General features: G+C 41.4%; 1 protein-coding gene across 1 annotated transcript; it reads right to left on the reverse strand.

The window, feature by feature from the left end:
• Positions 1 to 735: 735 nt before the first annotated feature.
• LOC138368141 (A-kinase anchor protein 5-like) lies at positions 736 to 10,565 on the reverse strand. Its single transcript, XM_069330442.1, has 3 exons — positions 10,296 to 10,565; positions 6,693 to 6,850; positions 736 to 973 (listed from the first exon to the last, which is right to left on the reverse strand). The coding sequence occupies exons 1-3, from the start codon at positions 10,563 to 10,565 to the stop codon at positions 736 to 738; spliced, it is 666 nt and encodes a 221-aa protein (XP_069186543.1).
• Between the last annotated feature and the right edge of the window lie 1,727 nt (positions 10,566 to 12,292).

A 12,292-nucleotide genomic window follows, 5' to 3' on the forward strand; every position in this document is an offset into this window, starting at 1 on the left:
AGGATCGATAAGAACCCTCTTCACTGTCACAAGCAGGGACCCTCTTCACTGTCACAAGCAGGGACCCTCTTCACTGTCAGAAACAGGGACCTCTTCACTGTCAGAAACAGGGACCCTCTTCACTGTCAGAAACAGGGACCTCTTCACTGTCACAAGCAGGGACCCTCTTCACTGTCAGAAACAGAGACCTCTTCACTCTCAGAAACAGGGACCCTCTTCACTGTCAGAAACAGGGACCTCTTCACTGTCAGAAACAGGGACCTCTTCACTGTCAGAAACAGGGACCTCTTCACTGTCACAAGCAGGGACCCTCTTCACTGTCAGAAACAGGGACCTCTTCACTGTCAGAAACAGGGACCCTCTTCACTGTCACAAGCAGGGACCTCTTCACTGTCAGAAACAGGGACCCTCTTCACTGTCAGAAACAGAGACCTCTTCACTGTCAGAAACAGGGACCCTCTTCACTGTCAGAAACAGGGACCTCTTCACTGTCAGAAACAGGGACCTCTTCACTGTCACAAGCAGGGACCCTCTTCACTGTCAGAAACAGGGACCTCTTCACTGTCAGAAACAGGGACCCTCTTCACTGTCACAAGCAGGGACCTCTTCCCTGTCAGAAACAGGGACCCTCTTCACTGTCAGAAACAGGGACCTCTTCACTGTCACAAGCAGGGACCCTCTTCATTGTCAGAAACAGGGACCTCTTCACTGTCAGAAACAGGGACCTCTTCACTGTCACAAGCAGGGACCCTCTTCACTGTCAGAAACAGGGACCTCTTCACTGTCAGAAACAGGGACCTCTTCACTGTCAGAAACAGGGACCTCTTCACTGTCAGAAACAGGGACCTCTTCACTGTCAGAAACAGGGACCTCTTCACTGTCAGAAACAGGGACCTCTTCACTGTCAGAAACAGGGACCTCTTCACTGTCAGAAACAGGGACCTCTTCACTGTCAGAAACAGGGACCTCTTCACTGTTGTAACACTAAACTCTTGTACATTAGAATGTATTGTTTCCTAGACGATACTGAGTAATACCAATATTCCCTGAGTAACACTTCCTACTGGTTGTACTTGGTAAAACTTTGTAAACATTAGTAAAGGTAAAGCCTTGAGGATATTAGTTATTGAATATTGGTTATTTATATCTAGGTAATATGACCTGATATTTGGTGTACCACTGATGGCTGCACCCGGGACGCTGCCACCAGCCTGCCTGACTATTACCTATATCAAGCAATGAGGCAAGATACATTGCTTCACTTGAAGAGTCCTCTTCTTTTTTAACTATCATTAATTACGGGCCGGTTGTTAACAAAGCTATACACAGACGAGTTTGAAAGGTTCCAGTTAATTGACACAGAGGGAGAGTTTAACATGAGTTTATTGAGAACAAAAATATGATATACACCAACTATAAGTCCCTACACTAACACTGTTTAGCAAATGTTTAGAAATCTTACATTGACAATATCAGAGATCACACACATTACCTTCTATGTCTTGATCCACGACCAGGGTGAGTCTGTCTCCTGAGCTCCGCTTGATGACCTGCGGCCCACACTGCCTCTATCCTCTGCCCTTCAGCACTCTCTCCCTCTATTCCCCTACAGGGGCATATACACACGCCCCCAAAACTGCCACACCACCTATCAGTTGGACAAAGGGGGGGGGGGGGAATTCGCTGTTGCTAACCTACAAAGAGGCTTGTAAGTGGTCCGCTCACATGTGCACAAACACTCAAGAATTTACTATTAAGATATCTCACAACCACCATTCACCTCAAGGATTGGGATTATTCATTATGGGAGTGCAAGAGGGAAGGAACGTTTTCCTCGACCGCATGTTTACACAACCAACACTCACCCTGCAGGTGGTTGACCTCTGACCTGGCAGAAAAGAGGTAGATCCCTGGGTGGTTACACACATAAGATTCTGGGAGAATAATTCCATTGCAATGTTTGACAAGATTAACATGAAATATCTCCTACTTGAAACTTGCTAAGACTACCCAGGAATATTTTAATTAACTTTGCAAGATGATCCAGAGGTCATCTGGGCTGACCTCTTGGAGAAGAGTTCCATTCTAAAAGAGGGAGAAAGGAAAGAAGGGATATATATATATATATATATATATATATATATATATATATATATATATATATATATATATATATATATATATATATATATATATATATATATATATATATTTAAAACCTAGAAGGGGTACCACCTCTGGTGCAAGTGTAGGGACCCATAGCCTCGGAGAAGAAAATAAAGAGTACTCAGAGAAGACCTTGTGGATCCTCACTGAACACTTTGATATTTTCTTCTCCTACCACCCCTAATATATATATATATATATATATATATATATATATATATATATATATATATATATATATATATATATATATATATATATATATATATATATATATATATATATATTGTGACGATAATCTCTTTCAAGAGAGATTGAGCCTGCTCTTCCCTACCGAAAGTTACGTTAAGTCTACAAGTATAAGATGCTACATTCAAGATACGTCACCGGTAGCACAAAACGTTTTGACCAGGAGGCAAAACGTACCCTAAACCCCCAACTCCACACACCCTCCACGCCGGCTCGTCATCAACCAGCCAACTACCCATCCCAGCCTGCTTGCTCCTGATTGGCGACTCGCCGACTGCACACCTGCACCCTGCACCTCAGCGCCATCTACCTGAGTCGATGTCTGAGCCTGGACCAGCCATCAACTTCAGAATATTCTTTGTACTCTAAGAGTTGACATCTCTCTCTGGCTTTTGTATACTAAGGGAGGTCTCAGCCATAGCCAATATTCTCAGCACCATTTTACTATTCACTATTTTGTCTCACATTGTTTTTGCATTTATCTTTGTTATTTAATTGCACTATTCAATTCCCCGAGATTTGTCTTTATTTTCATTTATGTTTAAAGTAAATATTAAAGTTTCATTATTCATACTTTGTGTTTTACGTGTTCCTCCCTCTCACTTACCACAGACAACAGGCAAGCAGTCTATATTTTTTTTGTAAGTGTGACCAGGCATTGACACCTGCCATTGGAGGACTGCCGAACATCTACACTCCAACACTTTCCCGTCACAATATATATATATATATATATATATATATATATATATATATATATATATATATATATATATATATATATATATATATATATATATATATATATATATATATATATATATATATATATATATATATATATATATGTCGTACCTAGTAGCCAGAACTCACTTCTGAGCCTACTAGGCAAGGCCCGATTTGCCTAATAAGCCAAGTTTTCATGAATTAATTGCTTTTCGACTACCTAACCTACCTAACCTAACCTAACCTAACTTTTTCGGCTACCTAACCAAACCTAACCTATAAAGATAGGTTAGGTTAGGTTAGGTAGGGTTGGTTAGGTTCGGTCATATATCTACGTTAATTTTAACTCCAATAAAAAAAAATTGACCTCTTACATAATGATATGGGTTGCTTTATCATTTCATAAGAAAAAAATTAGAGAAAATATATTAATTCAGGAAAACTTGGCTTATTAGGCAAATCGGGCCTTGCATTGTAGGCTGAAAAGTGAGTTCTGGCTACTAGGTACGACATATATATATATATATATATATATATATATATATATATATATATATATATATATATATGTCGTACCTAGTAGCCAGAACGCACTTCTCAGCCTACTATGCAAGGCCCGATTTGCCTAATAAGCCAAGTTTTCATGAATTATTATATTTTCTCAAAAATTTTTCTTATGAAATGATAAAGCTGCCCATTTCATTATGTATGAGGTCAAATTTTTTTTATTAGAGTTAAAATTAACGTAGATATATGACCAAACCTAACCAACCCTACCTAACCTAACCTAACCTATCTTTATAGGTTAGGTTAGGTTAGTTAGCCGAAAAAGTTAGGTTAGGTTAGGTTAGGTAGGTTAGGTAGTCGAAAAACAATTAATTCATGAAAACTTGGCTTATTAGGCAAATCGGGCCTTGCATAGTAGGCTGACAAGTGCGTTCTGGCTACTAGGTACGACATATATATATATATATATATATATATATATATATATATATATATATATATATATATATATATATATATATATATATATATATATATATATATATATATATATGTCGTACCTAGTAGCCAGAACGCACTTCTCAGCTTACTATGCAAGGCCCGATTTGCCTAATAAGCCAAGTTTTCATGAATTAATTGTTTTTCAAATACCTAACCTACCTAACCTAACCTAACCTAGCTTTTTCGGCTACCTAACCTAACCTAACCCATAAAGATAGGTTAGGTTAGGTTAGGTAGGGTTGGTTAGGTTCGGTCATATATCTACGTTAATTTTAATTCCAATAAAAAAAATTGACCTCATACATAATGAAATGGGTACCTTTATCATTTCATAAGAAAAAAAATTTGAGAAAATATATTAATTCAGGAAAACTTGGCTTATTAGGCAAATCGGGCCCTGAATTGTAGGCTGAGAAGTGCGTTCTGGCTACGACATATATATATATATATATATATGTCGTACCTAGTAGCCAGAACGCACTTCTCAGCCTACTATGCAAGGCCCAATTTGCCTAATAAGCCAAGTTTTCATGAATTAATGGTTTTTCGTCTACCTAACCTACCTAACCTAACCTAACCTAACGTTTTCTTCTACCTAACCAAACCTAACCTATAAAGATAGGTTAGGTTAGGTTAGGTAGGGTTGGTTAGGTTCGATCATATATCTACGCTAATTTTAACTCCAATAAAAAAAATTGACCTCATACATAATGAAATGGGTAGCTTTATCATGTCACACGGAAAAAATTAGAGAAAATATATTAATTCAGGAAAACTTGGCTTATTAGGCAAATCGGGCCTTGCATAGTAGGCTGAGAAGTGCGTTCTGGCTACTAGGTACGACATATATATATATATATATATATATATATATATATATATATATATATATATATATATATATATATATATATATATATATATATATATATATATATATATATATGCGAACAAGCCTGAATGGTCCCCAGGACAATATGCAACAAAGGACAATTTGTCCTGGGAACCAATCAGGCTTGTTCGCATTTGTGTTCCTCACGTGTGCCCCAAAGAAGGAGGTGATTTGGTAAAATGCTATGCCCAAGATTACCATCCGAGTGGCGGCGGTGGGGTGGTTCAAATAGCTTCGGCTATCACCTCATTTTGTCCGGTCGTGATGGTCAAGTGGATTAAGGCGTCTTGTACATACCAGTTGCGTTGCTCCTGGGAGTATGGGTTCGAGTCACTTCTGGGGTGTGAGTTTTCAGTTATATATATATATATATATATATATATATATATATATATATATATATATATATATATATATATATATATATATATATATATATATATATATATATATATATATATATATATATATATATATATTAGTATATTTTGGTAGCAGTCTTTCCTGTAGACATATATTATTAAATATGACCGAAAAAGTAAGATAAATAATTCTAACACGAATTTTCTCTATCTTTCGTACATTTCTTTTCACTGTTGGTGGTAATTCAAAAATCAATTCTCCAAAATTCATTTTTATTTCTAGTCTGACGCGACACTTGAGCGCGTTTCGTAAAGCTTATTACATTTTCAAAGACTTTACATACACAACTGAATAGAACTTACACATCTCCGATTTGTTTATATCTACATTTGAGTGAGGTGGATGGGGTGAGGTGGCATTAATAGGGTATTAATTTCATCAACACAAGACAGAACACGAAACAATGGGTATTGAATGGAAGTGATTGTAGAAAGCCTATTGGTCCATATTTCTTGATGCTTCTATATTGGAGTGGAGTCTTGAGGTGGGTAGAATATAGTTGTGCATTAATTGGCTGTTGATTGCTGGTGTTGACTTTTTAATGTGTAGTGCCTCGCAAACGTCAAGCCGCCTGCTATCGCTGTATCTATCGATGATTTCTGTGTTGTTTACTGGGATTTCTCTGGCGATGGTTTGGTTGTGGGAAGAGATTATATGTTCCTTAATGGAGCCCTGTTGCTTATGCATCGTTAAACGCCTAGAAAGAGATGTTGTAGTCTTGCCTATATACTGGGTTTTTTGGAGCTTACAGTCCCCAAGAGGGCATTTGAAGGCATAGACGACGTTGGTCTCTTATAAAGCGTTCTGCTTTGTGTCTGGAGAGTTTCTCATGAGTAGGCTGGCCGTTTTTCTGGTTTTATAGTAAATCGTCAGTTGTATCCTCTGATTTTTGTCTGTAGGGATAACGTTTCTATTAACAATATCTTTCAGGACCCTTTCCTCCGTTTTATGAGTTGTGGAAAAGAAGTTCCTGTAAAATAGTCTAATAGGGGGTATAGGTGTTGTGTTAGTTGTCTCTTCAGAGGTTGCATGGCGTTTCACTTTTGTTCTTATGATGTCTTCGACGAAACCATTGGAGAAGCCGTTGTTGACTAGGACCTGCCTTACCCTACAGAGTTCTTCGTCGACTTGCTTCCATGTTGAGCTGTGGCTGAGAGCACGGTCGACATATGCGTTAACAACACTCCTTTTGTACCTGTCTGGGCAGTCGCTGTTGGCATTTAGGCACATTCCTATGTTCGTTTCCTTAGTGTAGACTGCAGTGTGGAAACCTCCGCTCTTTTCCATGCTCTTTTTTCTAAGAGCACAGGAATATTCTGAGGAGGACGGCTTGAGCTGGCCCAGACGTCGACTCAGGTAGAGGGCATGAGTGCAGGTGCAGGTGTGCTGTCGGCGATACACCAGCCAATCAGGAGCAGGCAGGCGGAGAATGGGTAGTTAGCTCGTTGACGATGGGCGGTGAGCCGGCGTGACAGGTGGTGCAGGGTACGCTTTGCTTCCTGGTCAAAATGTTTTGTGCTACTGGTGGACGTATCTTTAATGTAGCATCTTGTACTTGTAGAATGACGTGACTGATATAGGGAAGAGCAGGCTCAATCTCTCTTGAAAGAGATTATCATCACAACTCTCCCCCGAAGCCTGCGGTTCCGGAAGAAGTTACGTCTTCATGTGGTAGAGTGATAAGTGGAGCTGCCTCTACTTCATAGACTCTGGAGAGGGCGTCGGCTATGATGTTGTCAGAACCCTTGATGTAGAGATCTCCAGGTTGAATTTCTGCAGATATCAAGCCCATCGTAGAAGCCGTCGATTGTTGAATTGGGCTTGCTGCAGGAAGTGTAGGGTGTTGTGGTCCGTGTAAATGGTGATAGACCGAGCACTTTTCAGGTATTGTTTGAAGTGCTGCAAGTTCAGGACGATGAGTAGCTCCCTGTCGATTGTTCTGTAGTTCCTTGTAGCTATGGTCGCTAACAGGTATATTCTCCTCGCCTTGTTGTTGCATTAGGTCACCCCTGATGCCGGTACCACTGGCGTCGACATGGAGGATGAAAGGCTTCGTGATATCTAGCGAGGTGAGAATAGGATTATAATATGGCAAAGGAGCACTATTATGGTCCTGTAAATTGGGATGAAGATCAGGTAGGATTTCCAAATTGGAAAGCGCTGACTCAGTGTCAGTGCTTTCGGGAGGAGAAGCAGGGAAGGTCTCACTGTGGATGTATGGACCTTTAAAGGTAGAATATGCTACTAACACAGTGGAAGGAGTACCGTTATATAGCTTCAGGAGGTTGACGTGGCACAGCTGGGTCTTCCGCCGCCTATCTGGAGTCTCTAGAACGTAGTTATGGTTGTTTCTGCACTCCTTGATGCGGTAGAGTCCTGAAAACCTGTTTTGCAAGGGAGAACCTGGGATAGGGAAATAGGCCAACACGAAGTCTCCCGGTTTAAATTTCCTTACTTTGCTGTTCTGGTCGTAATGAGTCTTCATCCTCTCCTGGGCTTTCAATAGATTAACCTTAGCAAAGTTATGGACCCTCTCTAGAATGTGTTGTAGGTTTTGAAGAAACTGGGGCATATTCTGATGCTCACTGAAGGTGGCATCACGTAGAGAGTCTTTAAAAGCTTTGAGAGGAGTACTGCACTTACGTCCGTAGAGCATCTCACAAGGAGATACTCCTAGAGACTCATTGGGGAGACTTCTAAAAATACACATAATGAGGTCAAGTTGTTTAACCCAATCCTTAGAGGTCTCATTGCAAAACTTCTTTTGGAGTGCTTTAATAGTCTGATGACTACGCTCAAGAGAACCCTGTGAAGCAGGATGATAGGGGCTGGACAATACCTGTGTGATGTTGAACTCTTCCAGTGTCCTCTTGAAGAGATCACTGGTGAAGTTGGTGCCACAGTCACTCTGAACCTCCCTTGGAAATCCATACTGGGTGAAGATCTTCAATAAGTGTTTCACCACAGTAGCAGCCGTAATGTTCTTTACTGGAACTGCTATGGGGAATCTGGTGGTAGGACACAGGATGGTTAGTATATAGGCGTTGCCAGAACTGGTCCGAGGTAAAGGACCAACACAGTCTATAATAAGTCTGTGGAAAGGTTCCACAGGCACCTGGATGGGTGTCAGTGGTGCTCTGGGGATAGAGATGTTCAGTTTACCTGCCATCTGACATGTATGACACTGTTTGACGTACTGTTTGACGCTATTTACCATACCTGGCCAGTAGTAGTCTTGACGGATTCCGTGGTAGGTTTTGTTAAACCGTAGTGCGAAAGTGCTCCGTGGGCCAGGTGTAGAATAGTGGGCCGCAGGCTGGCAGGAATCACTAGTTGTTCGACGTTGGCCCAATCGTCCTCCTCCTTCAGTTTACTGGGTCTGTATCTGCGGTAGAGCAACTCGTTCTCTAGAAAGAACCCAGGTATACTGTCAGGTTGAGTCTCAGCCTGGAAGAATAATGGTGTCAAGGTAAGATCTTCCCTCTGTAACTTACGGAACTCCAACGTGGTAAGATTCGGGGGTAGTTTCTGAGGGTCTTGAGGGACAGCGGTAGCAGTAATGTCAGCTGGCTGTGGTCGTGCAGCTTGTGCACGGGTGGTCACCAAAACCGGAGGAGAAACTTCATCACTCTCTTGAACCTTTGCTGGAACATACTCAGAGATGGGATTATTCATTACAGAGGTACACACCTGGGGTTTGTCCATGACGATCAGGTTGGTCGGTTGCAGGTCTTCTGCCAAGTCGTTGCCCAGAAGTTGCACTCCAGGCATGGGAAAAGGCTTTTCCCTGATGGCGACTTGGACTTCACCTGTCACGAAGGGACAATCCAGGTGGACTCTGGCGAGTGGATAAGGAGTGGTAGCAGTGAGCTCAGTGATGAAGACGGTTTCCTCGGTGTAGGCGATATTGGGCACAGCTGATTTCAAAATGATTGATTGAAGAGCCGCTGTGTCCCTCAAGATCTTCAGTTTGAAACGTCCCTCCGGATCTGAACCGTTGGTAGAGACAGTTCCAGGATACAGGTGTTTACTAAAGAGTGAAAGATCATTAACATGAACACCAACATTCATCACAGGCTTACCGGACTTAGGAGGAGTCTGTTTGGGTTTAGTGGATTCAGTATTACCTTTGTATTGAGACTTACCACATTTATCTATGGTATGTCCATAGAGTCTACAATACTTACAGTACAATTGCGAGCTAGCTTGATCGGTAATCACTTTCTCGTAACTGTACCACGACTTCTTACTGGAAGATGGTTCTGGTGTCAGCCGGTGGATGAGGCTGTAAGTGTCAGCCGACTTAGCACACTTTAGGTAGTCGGTCTCTTCTTTATCTGCTAAATATAGACGGACAGGAGGCGGCACACGCCTCAAGAATTCTTCAACTAGCATGAGGTTGACGAGTTCTGCAAAGGTAGAGACATGTGCTGCTTCCAGCCATTTCATAAAATATCTCCTTTTGGTATTAGCAAATTCTAGAAAGGTGGTGGTACTTGCCTTTAGGTGGTCACGGAATTTCCGTCGGTAGCTTTCGGTGGAGAGAAGGTAGGCGTCCAACACTGCTTACTTCAGGGTCTGGTAGTTATTCTTAGACGCCAAAGTACTGAGAGTAACTGCAGCTCTACCTGTGAGATGTACTCTGAGAAGGGTAGCCCATTGGTCGGCAGGCCAGCTAAGTTGATTAGCAAGGGTCTCAAAGGTGGTAAAAAATACGTCGACCTCTGTCTATACGAATGGTGGCATTAACTTACTTGCATGGGAGATATTGAAACTTACTGGAAGACTGGCGGTAGCTTGCTGGCGTTGAGTGAGGTGTGTAGTTTCCAACGCGAATTCTTGTTGACGACATAGCCAGAGCTGCTTGTTGTTTGTCATGCTCGCGTTGCATCCCCTGGTGACGCTGTTTTGCTTCAAGCTGTGCTTGCTCACGCTCACGGAGTATTGCAGTTTCACGTTCCTTGAGGGCGACTTCACGTTCCTTTATTTGTAGGGCTTCTTTTGCCAGGGTCGCTTCTCGTTCCTTTTCTTCCTTTCGTATTGCAGCTGCTTCCCTTTGTTGCTCTCGCTCGATCTTGGCAAGTTCTAGTTTGAGTTTCATAGTTGCCAAATCAAATTTATCTCCAATGGAGTAAGTTTCTTGAGTTTCAGAGTCAATCTTACCTTCCTCTAAGAGATAATCCAGTAACAGGTTATGCAGTTCATTTTTGTTGGCTCCATGGGGAACATCTAGTTGATACTCATGTGCAAGAGTTTGTAATTCGATCCTCTTGGCACGACTTAAGTTCCCTATTTCACCTGCTGGATCTGCACGGAAAGCTTGGAGATGAAACATGGTGAAATTAGCAAATAAATGTACAACGAATATACTGTTGTGATATGGTGAATGTCAGAAACAGGACAACGTGGCAACTGGTACCTATCCTGTGGAATCGTTAACAATTAATGTTAATTTCAAGATGGTAAATGATTAATAAATAAAGATCGCAGGAAATCTTGTACCCGGTACTCAATGTAAGAGGATAAGGGCAAGAAAATCCTACTAAGTAAGCGAAACTGAGTTTCTAAAACAAATGAAACATTTAATTGCCTCAAAAGTGAATTAGGTAGTGCAAGAATGGAGGCATACCTTGCCGAGTCTCTATAGGACATAAGCAAGTTTTTCCCACTGAAATGAAATATGATACTTACAGAATTAGCGAACTTTTGTGCTCTGAAAAAAAAGAAAGCTAATTCTCTACCTAAGTAAATATCATCATCTCTGACCGACGTGTAGGGGTGCGAGGTGTCAACTGGTGACGAGAACTGCTGCTGAGGTCCCAATTCAGCAACAAAGTTCGTGCTAGAGGAACTATGGCCCTCTTTATCCTCCTACAGTCGGATTGCAGAAGATTAGGTGCTCTTGACCCGAGGACAGACCAAAGTACCAGGGTACCAATATGATGATCTGCCGAAAATATGAGAAATATCCTAGGGACAAAAGGTGGTAAACACGAGTAATAACACGGAGGGAGAGATGACCAATTAAGAGAATGACTGAGGCCTACAGTCACCACGTAATCCAAAGTTGTCTCACCTTCACCATATGCTACTCTCTGAATGCACAATACACACAGCACCATATGAAAATAAAATTGAATATTGAAAATAGTGAAAAGTAACTGTACCAAAGCCAAGTACGCTTACCACAAATTACGTTCTGGTACTAGTACCTGAGTGAAGCTCCCGGACAGGCCCCCATGAAATGTGACGGTAAAGTGTTGGAGTGTTGATGTTTGGCAGTCCTCCAATGGCAGGTGTCAATGCCTGGTCACACTTACAAACAAAAAGAGACTGCTTGCCTGTTTGTCTGTGGTAAGGTAATGGGAAGACACGCAAAACACAAAATATAAACAATGAAATTTTAATTACTTTAGAAAACAAGATATGAACAAAGACAATCCCTTGGCTTACATAAAATTCAAAACAAGTCAACAAACAAAACAACATGAATAATTACTAGATATGAAAATTTACTCTATAATAAAATAATGTACAATGCAATAATAATCAGGTGCTGAGAATATTGGCTATAGCTGCTACCTCCCTTAGTATACGACAGCCAGTGCTTAGTATACCAGAGAGAGATGTCAACTTCTAAGAGCACAGGAATATTCTGAGGAGGATCGCTTGAGCTGGCCCAGACATCGACTCAGGTAGAGGGCGTGAGTGTAGGTGCAGGTGTGCTGTCGGCGATACACCAGCCAATCAGGAGCAGGCAGGCGGAGAATGGGTAGTTAGCTCATTGACGACGGGCGGTGAGCCAGTGTGACAGGTGGTGCAGGGTAC

The sequence above is a fragment of the Procambarus clarkii genome, chromosome 24 (genome assembly GCF_040958095.1).
Source record: "Procambarus clarkii isolate CNS0578487 chromosome 24, FALCON_Pclarkii_2.0, whole genome shotgun sequence".
In the NCBI taxonomy this organism is placed as follows: domain Eukaryota; kingdom Metazoa; phylum Arthropoda; class Malacostraca; order Decapoda; family Cambaridae; genus Procambarus; species Procambarus clarkii.

Excerpts from the sequence above, each read along its gene's own strand:
- LOC138368141 (XM_069330442.1), bottom strand. The coding sequence starts at position 10,565 with ATGAAACTCAAACTAGAACTTGCCAAGATCGAGCGAGAGCAACAAAGG. Across the intron at positions 6,851-10,295 it reads TGTCGTCAACAAGAATTCGC|CACACCTGCACCTGCACTCA; the intron begins GTTGGAAACTAC and ends TATCGCCGACAG. Across the intron at positions 974-6,692 it reads AAGGAAACGAACATAGGAAT|TGAAGAGGTCCCTGTTTCTG; the intron begins GTGCCTAAATGC and ends GTGTTACAACAG.